Source organism: Danio rerio, chromosome 11 (assembly GCF_052040795.2).
Source record: "Danio rerio strain M-AB ecotype USA chromosome 11, GRCz13ab, whole genome shotgun sequence".
Lineage (NCBI taxonomy): Eukaryota > Metazoa > Chordata > Actinopteri > Cypriniformes > Danionidae > Danio > Danio rerio.
The window spans coordinates 10,901,908-10,925,574 of record NC_141031.1 but is presented as its reverse complement, the minus strand read 5'-3'; the positions used below and the strand labels follow the sequence as shown (position 1 = coordinate 10,925,574).

General features: G+C 32.2%; 1 protein-coding gene across 32 annotated transcripts in view; it reads left to right on the top strand.

The window, feature by feature from the left end:
* mcf2l2 (MCF.2 cell line derived transforming sequence-like 2) overlaps nt 1-23,667 on the top strand; it is a 194,993-nt gene that overhangs the window by 59,951 nt on the left and 111,375 nt on the right. For 20 of the 32 annotated variants that reach the window (XM_087273337.1, XM_087273325.1, XM_087273321.1 and 17 more), the window contains exons 5-12: nt 4,072-4,191; nt 7,689-7,805; nt 9,984-10,133; nt 10,444-10,568; nt 14,496-14,610; nt 14,695-14,814; nt 19,587-19,778; nt 21,656-21,847. In XM_087273337.1, coding sequence (XP_087129463.1) covers nt 4,072-4,191; nt 7,689-7,805; nt 9,984-10,133; nt 10,444-10,568; nt 14,496-14,610; nt 14,695-14,814; nt 19,587-19,778; nt 21,656-21,847 — 1,131 coding nt within the window. The remainder of the gene's footprint in view (nt 1-4,071; nt 4,192-7,688; nt 7,806-9,983; nt 10,134-10,443; nt 10,569-14,495; nt 14,611-14,694; nt 14,815-19,586; nt 19,779-21,655; nt 21,848-23,667) is intronic. The other 12 variants (XR_015502379.1, XM_087273338.1, XM_087273326.1 and 9 more) reach the window with 1 other exon arrangement.

Below are 23,667 nucleotides of genomic sequence, written 5' to 3'. Positions count from 1 at the left end.
TTCCCCAATTTCTGTTTAATGGAGGGAAGATTGTTTCAGCACATTTCTAAGCATAATAGTTTTAAAAACTTATTTGTATTAACTGATTTATTTTCTCTTTGTCATGATGACAGTAAATAATATTTTACTTGATATTTTTCAAGATACTTCTATACAGCTTAAAGTGACATTTAAAGGCTTTACTAGGTTAATAAGGTGGACAAGGCAGGTTAGGGTAATTAGGCAAGTTCTTGTATAACGAAGGGTTGTTTTGAAGATTATGGAAAAAAAAAATAGCTTAAATGGGCTAATAATTTTGTCCCAAAAATGGGTTTTAAAAAGTTAAAAACTGGTTTTATTCTAGCCGAAATAAAACAATTAAGACTTTTTGCAGAAGAAAAAATATTATCAGACATACTGTGAAAATTTCCTTGCTCTGTTCAAAATCATTTGGGAAATATTTAAAAGAGAGAAAAAACAATTAAAAGGTGGCCAAAAATCCTGACTTCAACTGTATATTGCGATGTGAATCCAATTTCAGCAGATGATTTAACAGGTTTCTTTGGATTGATTGAGGGGGATTTTGGAGAGGAGTGAATCTCAAAGAACATATAACTAATAAATTACAAGCATAGGTAAATAAAATATGGTAAAGACAAAAGTGAATTCTAGTTTTTAAGTATTCAGTATTCAGGTACGGCTATTGAACAATCCCTGCATAGTCTTCATTGTATATATCTTTATTAAAGTTACAAAAAATTCTTATGGCTGGATGTTTTAAAATTTGAAATATTGAAATGTTCACACAGTCACAGGCCCTAAAGGGACAGTTTACTCAAAGGTTAAAATGTACTCAATTATTACTCACACTTCACTTGTTTCAATACTATAGGGCAGGGGTAGGGAACCTAAGGCTCGGGAGCCAAATGTGGCTCTATAACCAAAAATATGTGGCTCTCCAGCTGTCTTTCTTCAAAAACATTTCAGATTTTTTTAAAATAGAACTGTTACTAGAAATCAATTTCCTATTGAAAATAAAATTACAATTCCCTTTATATTGTATTGTCTTCAGCAAAATGAATAAGAACTCGATTTGCAATAAAAGGACAATTCAACTAATGCGCATATGTAGTGCTGTGGTTTAACTTGAATCGCGACAATACGGGGCAAGTTATATTTCTATGGTACATTTCTATGGTTTTTTACATTTCTATTGTAACCTTTCGCACGTAAATTCAAACATTTATGAGTGGCGATGGCAAAAAAATAAATAAATTTGTTGTCCTTTCTTTATACGTTATGATGCGTCATATTTGTTTATTTTTGAGTTGTGCATGGACATAATGTCTTTGTTTATAAATAAATAAAGAGTTTGTTACTGTATATACACACACCCTATTTAGGTCTTTGAAAAATGCATTTGATAAAAATAAATTTAAATGGCTCTTTGCTGAAAAAAGTTTCCTGACCCCTTCTAGGAGTTATTAAATTATATTATTTTTGTGTTCATTAAAAAAAAAAAAAAAAAGAAAACTCTTAAAAGAGTGTAATGAAATTGTGAGTCATTTTTGGGCAAACTATCTCTTAAAAAAAAAAAACATGCAGATGATAAACTTTTACTCCATTATGATTAAATTCTATATTAAACTGTAATCCAAACATTGCATAACCTGCGATGTAATTATTGCAGACGCACACATTGCGATATCGATGCTGTAACGATATATTGTGCAGCCCTAACTTGAATATAGGTTTTATCCTCACATTGTTAGTGCTGTGTAAGCATTATCAGAATCAATTTTACATTGATATAAAAACAAATGTAAACAAAATAGATTGTTGCGTGTTCTACGATATGCTATAACAATTTTGAACGTCATTGTTTTTCTTATTTTATACCATGAATATGTAGACATTACATGAAACATTATGTTATGAAAATGTACTTGAAAGTCTCGGAAAAGTCATGGAATTTTAGTAGTAAAAATGTGTATGATCCGTGTATTATTATTCTTAATTGGCTAAAAAGTAAACTAGTGTTTTAATTTGCAATTTAATTTAATTTAATTTAATTTAATTTAAGTTAATTTAAAAGTTGCATTTAAATGTTTTTACGTTCAGGGTTTGTACAAACTATTTGATTACTTTTAAAGGGGACATATTATGCCCCTTTTTACAGCATTGCAAAATAAGTCTCGGTTGTTCCTAAAGTGTGTGAAGTTTCCACTCAAAATACCACACAAATAAAGTTTTATAACTCTTATAATTCCGTCTTTTAGGCTATGATCCAAATTGTGCCATTTTTTTTATGACTGTCACTTTAAATTCAAATGAGACTGTGCTCTTTTAAAAGAAAGCAGAGCTACAAATGTGCACATAGTGGCAGTTTTTAAAATAGGCTTAATGTTATTTCTATGAAAAACTGAAAATGTAAAAAGAAGTGTCTCAGAAGGCAGCAATCTATGGAGATTACAGTGTTCATTTGTGCATCCTAAAACTCCACATTTAGTATCATCTTATTTGTTGACATTATCTTTAGCAGAAAACTCTAATAGCGAACAGCTGCTTCTAACTTAGGGATATTTATTCTAATGAAGGAGAGATTGTCACTAAAGGGCAGGACTTTCCCCATGTGATGAGACGTACAAAAGGTGTGCAACCAGGGATAGTGACAACAGGGGTGAGGATCCAAATGCAGGGCAAGGCAAGCAAGCAATGATCAACACAGGAGCAAACAGATGAATGAGGGCAATGCAGCATCGCAGTCGAACTATGCTGAGAGCTCAAACCTTTTATAAGAGTGATTTTTGCATAATAGTTCCCTTTTAATACTAAGAGGTTTGCACAAGCTGTAAATGAGTTAATGAAATCTTTACTCTGGTTCACACCACACATGTGTTCAGTTATCTTTGTTAAACAAGTAAAACTGAAACATAAATAAGTAAAACCTAAATAGAAATATTAACAAAATATAAACTAAAATAGCAAACCTATTAATGAAATAATCAAACAACTAAACTGACATGTATAATACATTTTGTACAGTACAAAAAATAGTACTGAAATAAAATGTATTTTTAAAAATACAAAACTTTAATATCTTTGGAAGGTGCACGTGTGTGTGTGTGTGTGTGTGTTTTTAAACATGTGCTTCTTGTTTACCTGCACAATATTAATCTGATGTTTACAGAAATACAGTTCAGATCAAAAAGAACAAGATGTACAATAGATAAACCTGACATTTGAAATCAAGAAGTACAAGCTATCATTTCTTGTCAGAACAATTATTTCTTTATACTTCAAATACTATAGCAACATTACTATTATTACAAAAAATATTATAACAAAGTAAATTATTAACATAAACATTAATTAAATAATTCATACAAATAATTTAATTTAATTTTATTTTATTTTATTTTATTATTTATTTATTTGTTTTATTTTATTTCATTTTATTTTTATTTTTTTATAGATCTTATGCACTTTTTGAAAACTTAATGGCTGATTTTTTTTGTATTATTATTATTATTATTAATACTACTACTACTACTACTACTACTACTACTACTAATAATAATAATAATAATAATAATAACAACAACAACAACAATGGGTAGGAAGTTGTATTTAAAAGTTTTATCTTAGCTTTAAGTTGTAAATTTTTTACAAACATATAATTTCTTTAGTCTGTTTTAGTCATTTTAAATATTAAGTGTGTAAATAATAATGTGCATATGCGTGTATATGCAGTATATCAATATGTGTGTGTATACATATATAGTTGAAGTCAGAATTATAAGCCCCCCTGTTTACTTTTTTCCCAATTATTGTTCAACAGAGAGATTTTTTTTCAACACATTTTCAAACATATTTGTTTTAATAACTAACAAGTTTCTAAAAGCTGATTCACTTTATATTTGCCATGATGACAGTAAATAACATTTTACTAGATATTTTTTAGGACATAGTTACAGAAAATCATTATAATTGAATTGAACACATCAAGCATTTTTCTTACATACAGTAGGCACATTTCTAACCCTAACCCCAAACCCTAACCTGTATATCATTTTCTTTCCTTATCTAAAGGGCTCCTTTCCAGGAAACCTACAGCTAGTTCTAGTTCTGAAACCTTCGCGCTTCCTCCAGAGGGCCATCGCTGACGTCAGTATGAGGTTACACAGAGATGACTTCAAATTGAAGGTACCGGTAAGCATGTCTCTGTGTGTCTGGACCCCTTCGGCACGTCCATTGTCTGGCAACTGACACGCACGACTCGTCTGGAGTGTTTGTAACCATGATCGCACACCCCATACATTATTGATGTCACCCTATTGTATTATGCATGTCTGAAAGGTTGCAGATTATCTCACACCCTGTTTTAACACCACCGTAAAGACAAAAAAAAAAATAGTGAGGTTTTAAGAACTTTCTGCAGTGGTTAATATCATTGCTTGTGGATCAATGATGTGTGTGAAACTGCAGCTGTGTTAGTGGAGCTCTCTCAGACGTATTCATGAAAGATTTGTAAGATTATCAGATGTGCGTATTGTTTCAGTTATGACTATGAGGAAAAGTTTGTGCCATGGTGTACGATCTTGTTCTTCATTTGTCTACATGTGTTTTGCAGATTATTGCAGTTTGATGGTTAGTCATCTGCATGAATGTTCTGGATTAGTGTCATTACTGTTTTTTTTGTCAAAAGAAGCAAACGTCTGGGTTACAGTGAGGCATTCTCAGTTAAAATGATCAGATTTTCTGTGGTACAAGATGTCAATAAATTTTAAGAGTTTCCTTTTTGGGTGTAAAGTTTTTTTTTATTAATTTCAGAGCTTTGGTATTACGTCAAAACATTGAAGTAGCATTAAAGAAAACACACATGCACGTCATGATCATGTTAAAATCAAATATAAAATGTACACAGAACTAGGATCGGGCATTGTTTATTATTTTATTTTTTACAATACTAAAATAAGATGTTTGCTTGAACCAAAATCAACCATAAAACAGTGTTGAAGGACAAATCTTGTAATTTAACCAGTTAAACTCCGGGTCCGTGACATCATCAACTTTCACTTTAAGATTTAAAGGGCTAGCATTGCACCAGACCCCCTTAAGTGGTTTCGTTTGAAAGTGTAGAATCTATATTTTATGCACATGTGCATCACTTTGGTTTTTATTTTACTGTACAAAAGTTATTTACACTTAAATACACAGTATTTTGGATACCCGAGCTGGGTATTGAACATTAGTTCATTTTCATATTTTTCAAATGGTTCATATATGACACATGTACAAGTTATAGCTCAAATGAAAGCTCCGTGGTGCTCATAAGGTTCTAGCATACTTTTTACTGAATTATATTCACATATCAAACAGTTGTCGAATGAATTGTGGTGTTTCCATGGTGCAGAAGTGAAAACAATACATTTATGATTACTAAGCAGCCCCAGATAGCACAGACAGCTGTCATCTCTTACTGTACCTTATGCTGTGCGCTTCAGGGCCATTTTTCCTCTGTTTTTGAGGTGATGTGCATAAGTAATCCTTTTATATGTTTGCTGTGGTCCAAACACAGTGAATTATGTTTGATCAAACAAAAGAATAGTGAAATATGAAAACAATGATCCCTCCCTGTGGCTTGTATAACACCTCTCATCAGTTGGAATACAATAACTTTTGCATAGATTATGGTAGAGACATTTTTCTTTTTTCCTATGATTACAGACATGTGCAAGAACCTCCAAAATTAATTACAGCAACCTAGACCACACAGAACCTAAAAGGTACACTTTCAAATTTGAGTTTATAAAAAAAAAATTACAAAAAGCCCCAAAGGGTTTTCTATAAAATTATACCAAATTTTTGGCATTTACACCTCTGCGAGGGGATTTGGGAAGCTTTTAAATTTGGTAGGCAAAATCCAGTCAGAAATCCCAAAATAGCAGCAGAGTTTAGGAGGTTAATAATAAAAATAATAATAATAATAATAATAATAATAATAAGTCAAATACGTCTTTAGATTTAGTACTAGGTTGCAGCTGGAAGGGCATCCACTGCGTAAAACATATGCCGGAATAGTTGGTGGTTCAATTCGCTGTGGTGACCTCTGATGAACCAGAGACGTAAGCCTGATTTATACTTCTGCGTCAGGTGACCGGCGTAACCCACGGCGCATGCAACGCGCGTGGCTGTGCATTTATACTTCTGCGCTCTGTCTCTGTTGGTCTGCATTAACACTTCCGAAACGCTAGTTGGCAGTGAGGTGTAAATGTTCCTCTGTGTCGAGTTTCTTCGCTGCTTTTTTGCTTTTCCTGAACACTTCCAGGATGTACAAGTGGCTCAAACTCGCTTATTTTGAGGCAGGAACCAGCGGACGTGCAACAACTTTAACTATGAGGTAAACACAAAACAAAACTTTCCATCAGGAGCTCCTTCGCGGTACTCCACACTTGTAAACAATCGCTCGCGCCATTCGTGCGGCTCTCGGTCCCGCCCCGACTCATCAGCGCTACCAAGCCGACCAATCAAAGAGCTTACGCTACTCGTCGTTGCGACGTGTAGTTAAATTTTTTGAGAGGTGCTTGTCAGTGACGGCGATGGCCACGACAAAGGGCTATGCGTCAGCGCCGTAGCATACGCCGGTGTTTGACGCAGAAGTATAAATCAGCCTTAAGCTGAAGGAAATTGTATGAATGAAGTCTTTAAATCAGGAGTCACCAATCTCTGTCCTGGAGGTGCCGATGCCCCTGCAGAGTTTAGCTCTAACTTGCCTCAACACACCTGCCTGGGTGTTTCAAGTATACCTAGTAAGACCTTGATTAGCTTGTACAGGTGTGTTTAATTAGGGTTGGAGCTAAAATCTGCAGGACACGGGCCCTCCAGGAACAAGTTTGGTGACCTCTGCTTTAGATTGATCAATTTATTTAATAAAAAAAATGTTTATTTGATTTAAATTTACAAAATTAATTCACTGTATATCCTAAACCACTTAACCTAATTACTGTACAGTAATGTAACACGAAAACAATAGCTAATGCACCAGTTACAGCAAAGTAGTCTGTATTTTTGGTCCACTGCAAACCAGCTTCAAATGTCTCTTTTGTATAAATATGAACAGAATTATTTTCCTATTCCGAGGAAATAAATAAAAACTCTCCGGGCTTATGGAGACACAATACATAACATTCATTTTCTTTTCGGTTTACTCCCTTTATTAATCTGGGGTCACCACAGCAGAATGAACCGCCAACTTATCCAGCACATGTTTTTCGCAGGGGATGCCCTTCCAGCTGCAACCCATCACTGGGAAACATCCATACACACTCATTCACACACATAGACTATGACCAATTTAGCTTAGCTTTCTTAATTCACCAATTCAAAATGCCTCAAAGTAACCTTCATCTTTGCTTAAAAAAAAAAAAAAAAAAGTTGTTTAAACAACAAAGGATGAGTCAAACCAACCACAAACGATCAAAGCTTTATTTAAAGCTGGAATGTTCTTACAATTGTCCTTCATACGTATTTTCATCATATATGTCTTGTAAAATGTTTGCATGCCTATTTTATCCCATGTTATGAAAGTTATGTTTCAGAATCATACACTTCGGTTTTAAATTAGGATCAAAATAACATATGGTGGGATAAAAATGTAGGATATTAAGGCATAATACTTCTTTTTGTTCTTTCTTTTTTTCTTGTAGATTGTTATGCTAAATTCCCTGTCTGACTTGCATGGCTACATTGATAAAGGCCAGTTGACCTGTGACCTTGGGGGAACCCTGGATTATTGCCACAGTCAATGGATTCATCATCGCACAGTGAGATTTTTTTTATTTTTTTTCCATTAAACAAAATTTCATGTGTTTCAGTGACATAACAACTATTTTTTTTAGGGAGATTTTAATTTATTCTATAAATAACTGCATCATTAATATTGTGTGGAGCACACTAAGAAGTTAATCCTTAAAATAACAAAGTATTGTAGAAGTACTGTAATTTACTAACCCAGACAATCTTTTGCATGCTTAAAACTACTAAAAATATAAATAGAATTAACATGAAAAGTTGTCGGACCAAATATTGAGCACCCAAAACGCATTTAGTAAGTGTAATTAAATGATAAATACACCAACGAACAACTAGCTATGAACAAGTTACTGTAACATTGTAGAGTAAATGGGTAAATCATTAAATTACTGAATCTTCTTTATTTTATTTTTATTTTTTTATTTTTTGATTAGTATCATAAATAAAAATTGTCATGCTTTTATGAGCATGGGGTAGTAAGTGTGTGAGTTTGTGTGTGAGAATTAGTTTAAATGTTTACTTTAAAATTAAGTTTCGAGAATTCATTTGTTTTTGATCCTTTACTGTAGATAATTCTTAGTTAGGTCACGTTAAAAATTATTATTTAAAAAAAGTCTAAAACTCTCTGCATTGTGATGACAATTGTTTAGTCACCCATTTTTTATTTTAAGATATTATTATACTCTTTTAAAAATACATTTCTTATAAATATAATAATTTCAATCAAAACATATAAAAGTAAGTTTTACACACACACAACCACACTTATTACGCTTATTTTAAATTGCAAATTTTTTGCAACCTCATTTAATCTTATAAATCCAAAGTAAAAGAAAAACAAACTTTTGTGCATAAAGACAGTTATCACCATTTATATGACTGGTATCTTGTTAATCTTAAAATATAATTTTGTAGGCAATGATTATAGATTTTGATTGTATGATTATAGTCGATAAAGGAATTATCACGGTTGCACGGTTATCACGATTGTTATGCATTCATTAATTTCAAAACGCTGTTTAGAAAATCACAAAAAATGTCCTTCTTTTTGAAAGTGTTATTTATTGCTGCTCAGTAACTAAGCAATACAGCTCAAAATAATATTTAAAACTAACATTAGTATATTTCTCTTTGAACTTAAAAATAAGGTAAAAAATATTTTGCCATTTAAGCATAATACTTTTACACTAAATAAATAAATAAATAAATAAATAAAAAACAATAAATTAAAATATTTTTTGTCTAATATACATCTAAGCATCATAATAGCTGAACATTTCCCTTTTAAAGAGAACAAATAAAGTCAAAGACTGCTGAACCTCTGTCTGAACGGCACTTTTGATCAACTATATTATAAACTTGTGTGGTATTTTCATTTTTTATTTATTTTTTCTTTGGAGTAGAAATGTGTATATTCCATACAAAGTATGAAGCTAACCGCTCAGTTCTTTTAACATGACTTGCGGTGCGGTATGGCATTTTTTCAACTAGGTGTGTCTGGAAAGTGTGAGGGTGTTATTTTGCACCTACGTCATTCTCAATATGTGCACAAGAAAAAAAAAAACAAACTTGCAAAAGACACAACATGTAAAAAGGTACGCTTTTAATATTAACTTTAGCCTTAGCTATTAACTAATTTATTTAATAGCCTTAGGCATAGTTAATCCAGTTTGCGTGGGCGTTAGCCTCTGTATACAAGCTTGGGACATTAAACTAGCGCACAGTTGGAACAACTTTGTTTAGTTCTAGCAGTTTTGCTCCGTGCGGAAACAACTTGTTGAGAAGCTTTTATGATTAATTAACCATGACGAATTAAAGTGTGGTTAATAAGGAAATCAGTTAATCGTTGCATCCCTAAATCTATGTTGTATTTCTTTTTGTTTTTGCAAGATGCACACCAAAAAATTTATTTTGCTGGTTGTTCAAACTACATAGAGATAATGAGTTGAAGCAACACATTTATAATTTGAGACAGCTTTGTTGTTTTATGTTCAATCTACTTAAATTTGTAACAAAAAGATTCAGTTCACTAAACTGATTTGTGTTTGGACAACATGAAGGAATTGTTTGGAACCCAGCAGTTTTTTTTACAGTGTGTGAATTGTCTAATTTCTTGCCTTGTAGTTTGGACATATGTACCCTTATTTATTGTTTGATGTATTGAGGTGTGTGAAACTGTTTTTCTCTAGGCCATTGAGAACTTTGCGCTGACAGTGAAGAGCACAGCACAGATGCTGCAGCAGTTCGGAACAGACCTGGCAGAGACTGAACTTCCCAATGACGTGCAGTGCACCAAAGATTTGCTCATCACACACACTGAAAAACACGATAAGCTCAAGGTAGAGCATCACGTTTTAGAAACCAGAGTTTAATGTTGTCATATGATTTGTTTAATCTGTTATTATAATTCTGCCCTTCATTGTATTGCCTATGTCAGTAACCTTAGTAACCTTAAAAGCATTTTCTCACATAGTGGAGCCACGGAAAACTGTGCTTACCTTGATTCACTTTCATGCCTGTGTTTTGCATTTATACAAATTCATCCTGTATCTATATGCCATATATATATATATATATATATATATATATATATATATATATATATAATTATTATTATTATTATTATTTATTTATTTTTTTTCTTAACAGGATGAACTAAAATTGGCTGTAAAACAAGGGAATACTCTGCTGTCCTGTATTAAAGACCAGGCCACCAAAGCCGAGAGCCACATTTTGAACCCAGACGAGGTTGAGAACCAAACAACCGTTGAGAGGTGTGCATCACATTTACTACGATGCCAATGATTATAACTGAAGCAGAATTATCTTTAACACATTTAAAAGCTTCTTTGTGACATATGCATTTTGTAGACTAAAACAAAGTGTCCAATTTTAACTATCAGGTATGCATATCTTGGTCAGTTAAAACAAAAGTCACAGAACAAGTCACATTCTGATCGAAGATTATGAGGATTTTGTTTTAAACCGAATCATTCACGTTGACTAAATTCATTAAAGGGTTAGTTCACCCTCCAAAAACAAGTTCTGTTATTAATTTCTATTACAACCTCTGGATAATTCAGGGTTGCACACTCGGACTGAGGATTTATTTAAAACAGAAACTCAAAGGAAAATTGTGCTCCAAAGAAGGGACGGACAGCGATACAATAATAGTGATTTATTTATAGGTGCTGATGGTGAAACAGTTATTTATAGTATATATATATATATATATATATATATATATATATATATATATATATATATATATATATATATATATATATATATATATATAGTTATTTACATTATTTAGAATTTTAGAAACAATAAACTTTTTTCTTTAATAAGATTTTTTTTTTAGAAAAACTGGCTATGTGTAGTGTTAAACAAATAACCAATTAAAACCAAAACAGTCTTTCTATTATTCAAAAATAGTGCCCTCTAATCTAGTAAACAAAATATATGAAAAATAAATCTTTCACATCAGTGACGTCCTACATAGTCTACACTAACTAATAGGGATGCCACAGTTCTCAATATAATATTGAACCGTTCGGTACGACCTCCGCGGGTCAATACGCGATTGTGAATTGCGGTTTTCTTGGTTTTGTGTTTAAATAATTTATGTGCGTTTTATGTCTCCACGAATTGACTGTGCGTGCCTGTAAGTCCATGAGCTGAGATGAGGAAACTCCTCCCCGCGAGTAAATATCCAATCACTCTGCTCTAAAGTTAAGGGGCGCTTGACCATCATTCCACACTTTAACATGGCGAGCGGCGGTGAAGTGAGGCTGAGGCAACAGTTCAAGGAAGCGCCGGCGAAGTAAGGCAACATTATGAGAAAGCGCCGTCATCTTTTAAATCTGCGGTGTGAGGACATTTAGATTTTGCCAATAAAGTATAATGCCAATAAAGAAATAAAAAAAAAACGGTGAACAAAAAAATAACTGTATGCAAGCACTGTTTTACACGTATAACCATGACTGCACATCTGCAGCGCCATCACCCAGCAATATCACTGTCTAAAGGCAGGATAGCAGAATGACTTCACATGTGGAGTTTGACTATACTGTCGATTTTTGGACTTAGTAAACACCTTTTAGATTCTCACTAATAGCCAAGACATCTGTATTTGCATGTCTTATAGATGTCTTTTAAGTGCATGGGCATTTACAGCAGCTGCTGTGTTTAATCATCTATAAGGCACTCATTGAAATACTCATTTGAAAAACTCTTGAGTGTTACTGGAGGCTAATACAAGACGTTTATTAAACTTTTTTAAAGCTTAAAAAACATTTGATAAAATTGTCAGTATTGTCAATAAATGTCAATGAAGCCCCCATAAATGTTTCCTCATCTGATAAAGGACTAAGACAGTTAACATGGTGGAAATGTGGATGAGATCAACTCATTTGAATCCACCTTTTGATTTTCTCATCAGATCAGAAAGGCATTTATTTTGATTTAAAATCAACCAAATCCTAATGGGTTTTTAATAAGAAGGTGTTTACAGTGAGGGCTTTATTGTCCCCAAAATGCTGCACCCATTTAATAAATATTTTTTTATACTTCTGATTTATTAAGGAACATTTTTGTGATAAAATTCAAGTTGATTGGTCAGTCTACCAGCAGTTTGAGAGCTAAAACTGTTGTGACCCATGAAGTTTGAAATGGCATTCAGTTTCTTGCGGAGAGCAGTTCTTTCGCTTTCAATATATCGTCAGAATATATATACGTAATTTTGAATCATATCCCTATAGCAGCACTTACACTTTATTAATAAACAAGGGCCACAATTTCAGATATAAACGTTCTGTAGAAAAACAACCACCTACATATTGAATGCTCTTAAAGTAAGAAATTAACACTGTATATAAACAGAATTAGACTGCAGTCATTCTGACTATTCATATGACTAAATAGATTTTTTTGTTGTTGTCGTATTTACATTTAAATCTTTATTTGAGATTTTAGAAAATCTTTTTATTCATTTTATGAAGTCATTAGCCTAGAAATATATTGTTTTGTAATATTGCCTACAATTGCGTATAAGTTATTAGACCTCACTCTGTCTAATAAGCGGGAGAGCAGTTTTTTTTACTGCAGTAAAAGAAAGAAATGTCTGAAATACATTGATTTCGGTATCAGAAAGTTATGTTATTGTTTGCAGACATTTTCTAGGCAAATATACAGGAAAAGTAGATGACATTGATGCGGTCAATTTGACCATTATGGTCATTCAAGATTGAAACACTCTCGTGTTTTTGAATTTTAATAAAATGACTGTTCTAATGAATTATACACACATTTATGTAAAGTCAGAGTATTGTAGCTAAATTGCTAAATTAAAAAGTGGTCATATTGACTACCTCTGTAGTTCCAGTTCTTCTGTTTTTTTTTTTGTTTTTTTTACTCTTTCATCAGCTGGAGAAAATAAATAGTTTACGATTAGTTTACTACTATACTAATACTTTCATCTGCAACATTATTGTCACAGCTGTGGTGTGAACAGTGAACAATTCTTACATTTAGAATCATTTTTTTTAAAACTACATCTTTATCATGATAGGCGTAAAAAAAACATTCCCAACATGACCAAAAAAAACAATTTTTTTAGGTTAGTTAGGCATGTGTTGTTATTGCAGTGCTGTTGTTGATATCTAAAGCTCAGTGTCACCTCACTTCTGTGAAATCTATCTCACGCAAGCCTGTTTGGCACAGACACATGCCTAACAAACAGATAACAGATTATTTTTACACCATAAATAATTTTACACCATAAATATTTTTACACCGTGTATATATAACAAATTATTTTTAATGTAAATATTAAGTGTAAGTGAAACAATAAGTACAGGACGGACTTTCATGGCAGTATATGCTAGAGGTGTGAATTACAAAGGCGTTTGATTACAAATTTTCAGTGTTTTTAAAAAGTCCTTGAATCTAGTGTCCATGAAAGAGTGACAACCCTGCATACAGTAGAAAAACTGCTTATTATATGGCCCTACCTTCAAATTCAAGTTTTATTTGTCACATACAGAGTCATGACACAGTATGATATGCAGTGAAATGCTTACAAAACCACTCATGACCTAAAAATAATAGCAACAATCGCATAATAATAATAATAATAATAATAATCTAAACTATGGTGAAAAATAAGTTGTGCAATAGAACATAAAACAAATATAAAATATTTAAAGACCCATATAGAGTATATGGCTGTATAAAAAAGGACAACGTTTAAAAAAAAAGCTATCTGCACAAACAGAAACATAGAAGGGGTATAAAAAGTGCCTGGTGAATAAAAGGAGTATACCCTGTCCCCTCCACCCCCCACCCCCACCCCCACCAAGTAAGCAGTTAAGAAAAGTTTATTTATAAAGCACATTTAACTTCAGTTTGGCTCTGACCAAAGTGCCGAACAATACCAAAACACACATTCTAAAACCATTAATTTACCATTAAAAATAAAATAACACTCACTCCTAAAGCCAAATTTTGAACATGAAAAGACCCTTTTTGATATGATTTAAGTGTTTTGAATAATGAGGACACAAGGCATGTCCTCATAAACCACTTTAATAGAGTACAACTAGTTCAAACCAATGTCATTATACAAATTTTCATCTTTATGAACCATCAAAACCAGTACAAACTCAGGATAAACGTGTTTGTTTGTTTGTTTGTCTCAGGTTGTTAGCGCAGCTTGATGAGACGGAGAATGCATTTGAACAATTCTGGTCAAGACATCACCTCAAGTTAGAGCAGTGCCTACAGTTACGACACTTTGAGCAGGACTTCAAAGAGGTACAGTTTGAGTCTCTGTGAAACTACCGTTGTGAATTTCTAGAAAAACAAACTGAAATTGTTCTGTTTTGTGCTTTGAATCAGGTGAAAGTGTCACTGGACGGCCTCTCTGAAGCTTTGCTGGGACTGTCAGATACCGGGGACTGCGTGGCTCGTGTGGAACAGCTATTAGGAGAACTGAAAACCTTGGAGGATAAAGCTCAGGTCAAAATCTTCTGAATCTAAAACCAGGCCTGATATGCAAAGCAGATTGTTGAGTTGAAGTGCTTCAGCCTGTTAAAGCAATCGCTGGTTTCACCACAAAGACAGGCAGGGGGAATTAATATATATGAAATACATCAAACATAACATTTTAATTGTTCATTTTGTGACATTTATGTGCCGTTTTGACAAGTTAATTTATTTGATAATAATAAAGACTTGAAAAGTAATAGCTGAAAATAAGCTATTTTTTTTATAATCAAAGGAATATATCAATTGTTCTTTAAAGTAATGCAATATTGCATCAACTGATAATAGTAGTATTTGTCTGTAATTTTAAAATATTTTATAAAGATATTAATACTACTAATTAGAGATGGCAAAAGTACACATTCTTTACTCAAGTAGAAGTACAGATACTTATGTTTAAAACAACTCTGCTAAAAGTTGAAGCACTGATTACACTTTAGTACTCAAGCAAAAGTAAAGAAGTACAGCCTCAAAAATGAACTTAAGTAAAAAGTACCTATTACTACTACATGTTTTAGTTTCACTAGGTATGTAATTATTCGGTTTCCCCCCATGTATCATCATCCTGATGCAAATTCACAGCATTCATCATGTACTTTTGCGGCTGTTGCATCAAAAACAACTGCTGCCGTTCATGTTCATACACAACCAAAAATACTTCTGTAGGCTTGTATGTCTTTATAAATAATGTCTTACATTTTACACTAAATTCAGTCCTAAATATATTGATTTTTTATTTACTTTATGTGTGAACAATTTTTTTTTTATTGAATATATTTAAAATATATTTTCTTTTGCTAAAATAAATACTTTAGGGATTTGACTGCAAACTATTTTATTTATTTTTTTTGCTTTAGCAAATCTCATACATAATAAAATTATTTTTTTTTGTGTTATTTTTCAGGGTATTGTGGATATTTCATTTAACAGATAAACATTAATTCTGTTAATACATTTAATCTATGCTTAAAGCTACATACACAGGCATGACTACAACCTATAGTACAAAACATGTGCATGATCTTTGATTCAAGTAATGAATTAAGGATCCTTTGCATTATATTTTTATGTTTGAATGTCTAGTATAGTTACTTTTGTTGTTGTAAAACATTTGTTAAAAAAAATTGAAGATTAATATACCTATAAGTAAAATCAAATAAAATAAAAAAATGTAAAAAAAAAAAACAAACAAACTGTTAAGCAACATAAATTTTGTATTCGGAAATATGAACTCATCGGAAACAAAAGAAATAAATCTCAGTGCATAAAGTTTTAACAAAGTATTTGATAGTTTTAGTGTTAAATGTACAAATCTTTACTTTTTTGCGGCATTAGATTGAAAGACCAGAGAAATCCTGTGCAAGTATGATTATAAGTAGACAAAAGACATTTTTATAGCATATTTTTGAACTGGAATGGGTCTCTCTTGTTTACCTGTGATCTGACCGAGCAAAATGTGTCTCATTACCATGTAAACAGGGCAGCTTTATGTTAAATTTGTCATCTCCCTCTGTCTTATCTGCGTAATCATCCTTGCCTTTCTCATTGTTATCTTCATAAACAAGCCTGCATCGCATGATAGCCTTGTTTGAAAAAAAGCCGCACACTGCAGCACACAGGCAGGCAATGACGAAAGTAGACTGACAGCATCAAAAAGGCGCTCAAATTGCACAAAAACAAGAAATAATATACATCGCGCCACCAAACACATGAAAATGAAAGCAACGCCTGTCGTTTTAAAATGTAATGAGGATAAAATACAAATATTTATGTAAAAAATGTAAGAAGTAAAAGTAAACAGGTTCAACAAAAATAAATAAATATAGAATTACTGATACCAGAAAATTCTACTTAAATAGATTATTTGCACTTTGTTACTTCCCGTCTTTGCTATTAAAACCAATGCTTAATTTATCTGACAATAATAACTTGAAAATATTACCTGACAATAAGCTCATAATTCATTTTTATAATCACAGAAATGTATTAATTTCATACAAAAAAAATAATAAACAGTTTTTTTAAAAATAGCATAATACTCTTACATCTCACATTACAGTTTTTCTGTGTTTTTAATGCAGCCTTACACATGCAGCCTGACTAACACTAACAGTATATACACATTTTCATAATCTTCCACTGTATTTGCATGTATATATTTCCCATCCAAAAATATAGCCAGACAAACAGGAACCATTTCTCTGTTTAACAAAGGACATTGTTCTTTTGCTTAGCATGTTTAATTCAGCCTGATATGCAAACTGACTTACAGTGCATCAGAGAAAAGAAATGTTCTGGTTTTACAAGGAATGCAAACACAAATGTATCTTGCTGAAAAGACCTGCATTACTTGTTACCAGTACATTCGGTCTGTAACATGGAATGTTTGTACGTGCTGTGGTGTCTGCTTCAAGAATTTTAGTTAGCTTAACTCCACTAAATCAACCAGCTTATCTAGAAAGACATCTGGACCTTTTCTTGGCCTTTATCATGCGTCAAACACACGCAGTATAGCTTAAGCTGAGCGTCAAGAACAGACAAAATACACTTATATAGTGCGGTTACTGTGTACGTTTTACATGGAAATCAGTCATTTCATTATTTACTCTGAATAAAAGAATATTATAAAAGTGTTTACATAAATTTCTTTTAGAATATAGCTCTCATGTACCTGTTTTACATAATTGTTTTTAATTCATAAAGACTTTAAGTGTAGTTAATATATTGTCATGCTATGTGAGAAAACATTTTTCATCCGGTGTATGATGTGCGTCAAGTGTTGTGATGTTATCTCAACGTGCGTTTAAAGCCTGCTCGGCATGGCCACATGAGTTGTATCAGTCGCTTGACTTTTATATATTGTATTTGTATATATGCTTCTGTCGTCATAAGCATAGCCTTCTCTTTGTCTCGATCATTCTATCTCTCTATCTGAGACATGCAGACACACAAGCACACGTGCACACACTCATAAGCGTGCAGACTCTGCATCTCTCTGTCAACGGGTTCACATAGCTGTCAAACTACACGGGTGACTAAACGTTTATATTTAAGCACATGGTGTAATTTTAAAATATAATACAGCTGGTGTTAGGGGTAAATCTTAGTTTTTTTTTGTGTTTTATCTTAGTATTTACATTATATCTAGCAGTGATCAATGCAAGGTCATAGGATAAAGAAAAAAAATGCCGCAAAATGTGCAAAAAGTCACCACAAAATTTATAATTTCTGTTAATAATCCGACTTTTTTTGTAAAATCTTGGAGGGACACCAAAAGGCACACTGATAATAATTAAAAAAATCCATATATTAATTAAATTTGTGTTAATTGTGAGCATAACATTACACAATACTCAAGTAAGAGTAATTTTATTATGGAAATCTGTTTACATGATAATTTCTTAATCCGCGTTTTGTCTTATTTACATTATATCTAGCAGTGATCAATGCAAGGTCATAGGATAAAGAAAAAAAATGCCGCAAAATGTGCAAAAAGTCACCACAAAATTTATAATTTCTGTTAATAATCCGACTTTTTTTGTAAAATCTTGGAGGGACACCAAAAGGCACACTGATAATAATTAAAAAAATCCATATATTAATTAAATTTGTGTTAATTGTGAGCATAACATTACACAATACTCAAGTAAGAGTAATTTTATTATGGAAATCTGTTTACATGATAATTTCTTAATCCGCGTTTTGTCTTATTTACATTATATCTAGCAGTGATCAATGCAAGGTCATAGGATAAAGAAAAAAAATGCCGCAAAATGTGCAAAAAGTCACCACAAAATGAATAATTTCTGTTAATAATCCAACTTTTTTTGTAAAATCTTGGAGGGACAGCAAAAGGCATACTAATAATAATTTAAAAAATCCATATATTAATTAAATTTGTGTTAATTGTGAGCATAACATTACACAATACTTAAGTAAGAGTAATTTTATTATGGAAATCTGTTTACATGATAATTTCTTAATCCGCGTTTTGTCTTAAAGGGGCAAAAATCACTTTTACCAGGGGTTTAAACACAGTTGCGTGGCAACAGTGTGTGAATATATCCAGCCTCTAATCATAAAAAATAATTCACTCTATTTTTTTATAAGCACACTGGTCACACTTTACAATATAGTTCATTAGTAAATGTTAAGTAATGCATTTACTAACATGAACAAACAATGAACAATACATCTACTACTGTATTTATTCATGTTAATAAACATTAGTTAATGAAAATACAGTAGTTCATTGTTAGTTCATGTTAACCCATAAGGGCATTAACTAATGTTAACAAGCATGGACTTGGATGTTAATAATGCATTAGTAAATGTTCAATTATGATTAATAAATGCTGTACAAGTGTTGTTCATGATTAGTTCATGTTAGTAAATGCATTAACTAATGAACCTTATTGTCAAGTGTTACCAGCACACTTTATAAAAACAGTCTGCAGAAATTTCTTGATTGACATTCTCTTTTTGTACAGTGAAACTGGAACAATTTGGATCAAAGCCTAAAATGTATGGTATTTTAAGCTGAAACTTCACATACACACTCTTGGGACATGAGAGACTCATTTTACATCTTTTAAAGAAGGGTATAAAAGGTCCCATTTAGTCATGTTTATCAGAATATTGTTGTCTATGTAAACAAACTGTGTCTGAGTGTTATGACTTTTCAAGTGCTAATAATAATAATCAAGTTTTAGTGTAAATCCTAATGTGCTTACTGATGTGTACAGGAGTGTTTGGAGAAAGCTCAGCTTCAAGCTCAGCATGGGGATCAGCTCATTCAGAGTAATCACTACGCCATCGACTCCATCCGCCCCAAGTGTGTGGAACTGCGTCGGATCTGTGACGACTTCAGCAACGAGGCCAAAAAGAAGCGTGACGTTCTGACCAAATCACTTGAAATCCTCAAACGAATTGACGAGGTTTGTTGAACTATTGAAATGATGACAATTAACTTATGTTGAGTTTTTGATTGCTGGTGATGGGGGTGATTGTTTTAGAACATGACAGATGAGGAGTTTTGAATGACGACATTCAGCATCTCAAAAGACAAATACATATTAAAAATGGTTGAAATTATGTTAATTGTTTATGGATAAAATATTTATACATAATCTTTAAATTTCTTAATTTATTTGTTTAACTGATAAAACACTTTTTTATGTGTACAGTGCTCAGCAAAATTAGGTACACCCCAATTTTGAAAATAAATATCTTTATCCATTAGGCAGTGAATATAGGCAATGTATTTTGGTGCATTTAAACAAAACAGATTTATTAAACAGATATATTTATTAAAGTAATATTTTAGTCACTAAACATATTTTGAAATTTAAAGATTCAAGCAAAATATTGCAAAGATAATTACAACCTACATATTTCAACTGTTTTTTTTTTCTTTTTTTTTGCTTTTCTTGATTTTTCTTTTAAAAGTTTGTGTTTAATATTTTTTTTTATAGAATATAAAAATCTAGCATATAAAAAGCTCTAAATCTGGTTTCAGTTCTGATTTATCTAATGTGTGTGCACAAATATATTATTGTATAGCTTCCTATTAAAAAATATAAATTGAAAAAAGAAGATATATTTCTGAATGGTGTACTTATATATACTGTGCACGATATAAATAAATAAATAAGTTATATAAATATTGCACAACAAAACAAACAAAATAAATAAATAAATAAATAAATAAATAAATAAATAAAATTAGCATTAAATTTAATCACAATAAATTACTACGTAGATTTTTTATATATAGATAAATACTGTATATATATATATATATATATATATATATATATATATATATATATATATATATATATATATATATGTATATATATATATATATATATATATATATACTGAGTAATTTAATATTTTTTTTATTTAAAGGTTTTTTTTTTTTGTTTGTTTATTTTGTTGTTTGCCTAAACTGACAATTTAAAAAAGATATATCTTTAGCTATATATCTATATGTCTATAACTACAGTGTGTATTTATTTCAAGTCAATTTATTATTACAGTGTTCTTTTAATCACATCACTATCTAATTTTTTCAGTCGGATCTCATGAGGAAACGTAACTATTTTGCATTTTGTCAGTTTTGTGGTTAATTCGTACAAATTCGAGTTTTGTTGTACGAAGCTGTACGATTTTAAAAATGAGTCTTGGCACCCAACCCCTCTAAACCAATTGTTGGTAGATAAGCAAATCGTACTAAATTGTATGAATGAGAAAACAAACATATTAGCCACTATATCAAAAAGTAATCGTTTGTTTACAAAAGCACCTTTTCTTGTATTAATTTTAGCTAAATATTTTATTAAGTTATTTTCTGTGTCTATATTTATATTTTAATTTTTTATATTTAATTAGTTTTAGCTTTATTTCAGTTAATTTTTCTTTCTGTGAACTGTAACAGCACTGTTTGTGAGTGAATTAAAATAACTAAATAAATAAATAAATAAATAAATAAAATAATAATAATAATAATAATAATATTTCCCAGTGATGGGTTGCGGCTGGAAGGGCATTTACTGCATAAAAACATGCTGGATAAGTTGGCGGTTCATTCCGCTGTGGTGACCCCAGATTAATTAAGGACTAAGCCGAAAAGAAAATTAATAATAATAATAATAATAATAATAATAATATTTCACTAATTTGTTTTGATGTTTAGTAGATTGAGTATTAAAAAACCTGTGCACTCATTTTTTATTTTTATTTTTTGCTTTAAACTGGGTCAACGCCAAAGAGATGCATTTATGTGTCTCTGTGGTTTGTGTGTTGGCAGGTGAACCAGTGGTGTGAAAGCGGAGTGTATCTGCTGGCCTCTCAGGCTGTAGACAGATGTCAAACACAGGAAGGTGCAGAAGCAGCACTGCAGGACATCGAGAGGTACATGAAAACAGCCAAAGAGCAGCAGCTCAGTCACCTCAAAGAACTCAACAACCAGTATGAGGTCGTCCTCTCAGAGCTGCTCAAGGTACACGCTGATTACCGTTAAATGCATTTCTATACAGTGAGATCCAAAAGTGTTTTTATTTATTTAAATACTCAGACTCGGACAGACTCAGACTCAACTTTATTTTCCTGTTTAGGGTAACTAAAATTGCAGCAAAGGGCTGTAACACAGGCGAATTTCCATGTACACATTTACAAAATAATACCACACAACATAAAACACATAATTCTTTAGGTACATCTGCCTCTTCGCTGGACTCATTTAATGACCTAATAGCCACCATTATAAAATAATTTCTAATTCTATTTGTCCTTGTTACGTAATCTAACTTTGCATGGCTCCACACAGCCAGCCAGACCTGTTACAATAAATAATATTAAATTAAAATAATTAGGACACCTCTAATTTAATGAGGAGGCCAGAGTCTCATCTCCTGTTCAAAAGGAAAAACACAACAAAGACGATTGACTAAAGATATAACACAAAGTCAAATTTATTTGACGTTTACTGTAACTTCAAAGGAGACAATAAAAAGCTTGCGGAGGTAAATGCCAAAATAACAAATAACAAACAAAAACTCAACAACTAAGTTATTAACCCTCTTACCTGCACATGAAATGAAACAAATAAAATAACATTCACTTACCTACCTACTAACCACAAAACTTGAGAGAATGCTATAAAACAAAAAGGCACCCCCTTCTCAGCACACTTGTCTCTGTATAGATCTTAATGTCAACACTCAGCGTTCACTTTCAGCAATTTTGCCAAATAAATACAACACAGTTTTTACTTCACAAAATAAACAACCCAAGCCGGAAGAGAGGAGACTTTCTGAACGACGTTCCAGTGCGGTTTAAATTGTCTTTAAGCCGGCAAGCCTCCACGTGTTAACAAATGATTTACAGCACCTGTGCAGTGAAAATGAAACCTGTCGGAGAGACAGAGGCGGAAAGAAGTCAACCACAACAGAGGGATATGCAACACAAAGAAAAAACTTGCACAGGTTTTTTTGTATTATTGTTTAATAAATTAAGAAAATAGCGACGCAGTGGCGCAGTAGGTAGTAATGTAGCCTCACAGCAAGAAGGTCGCTAGTTCGAGCCTTGGCTGGGTCAGTTGGCGTTTCTGTGTGGAGTTTGCATGTTCTCCCTGCGTTCACGTGGTTTCCTCCGGGTGCTCCGGTTTCCCTCACAGTCCAAAGACATGTGGTACATGTTAATTGGGTAAGCTAAATTGTCCGTAGTGTATGAGTGTGAATGAGTGTGTATGGATGTTTCCAAGAGATGGGTTGCGGCTGGAAGGGTATCCACTGCGTAAAAACGTGCTGGATAAGTTGGCGGTTCATTCCCCTTGTCGCGACCTCAGATTAATAAAGGGACTAAGCCAAAAAGAAAATGAATGAAATTAAGGAAATACATAACAGTCCTGCAAATAGGATCTCTAAAACCACGTCCTGATTGCAGCAGTTGAAACAAAGAGTAGTATGGGTGATCACGGGTGCAAAGGAAACCTCGAGCTCTTTTTAAAAACATAATTATGGTAATTTACCTTAGACAAGCTTGGTTAAAACCGATAATCTTGCCTGTCACCCTTACAACACTACTTTGTTATTTGACTAACTCAGATTACCTTACCAAGATACTTTTTATAGACAGCCTGGGTGTTAGGTTGAAATGTCAACATATCGTCAATAGTCATATATTATACTGACATTTGTAGTCAGATGCAATGTAAATGTCATTGATTCGTGGAATGTAGAAGGAGGTAAACCAAATAAATACATACATTGGATGCAAAGAAATTAGCTTAAAGTAGGTTTTGTTTACATTTCTTATTAA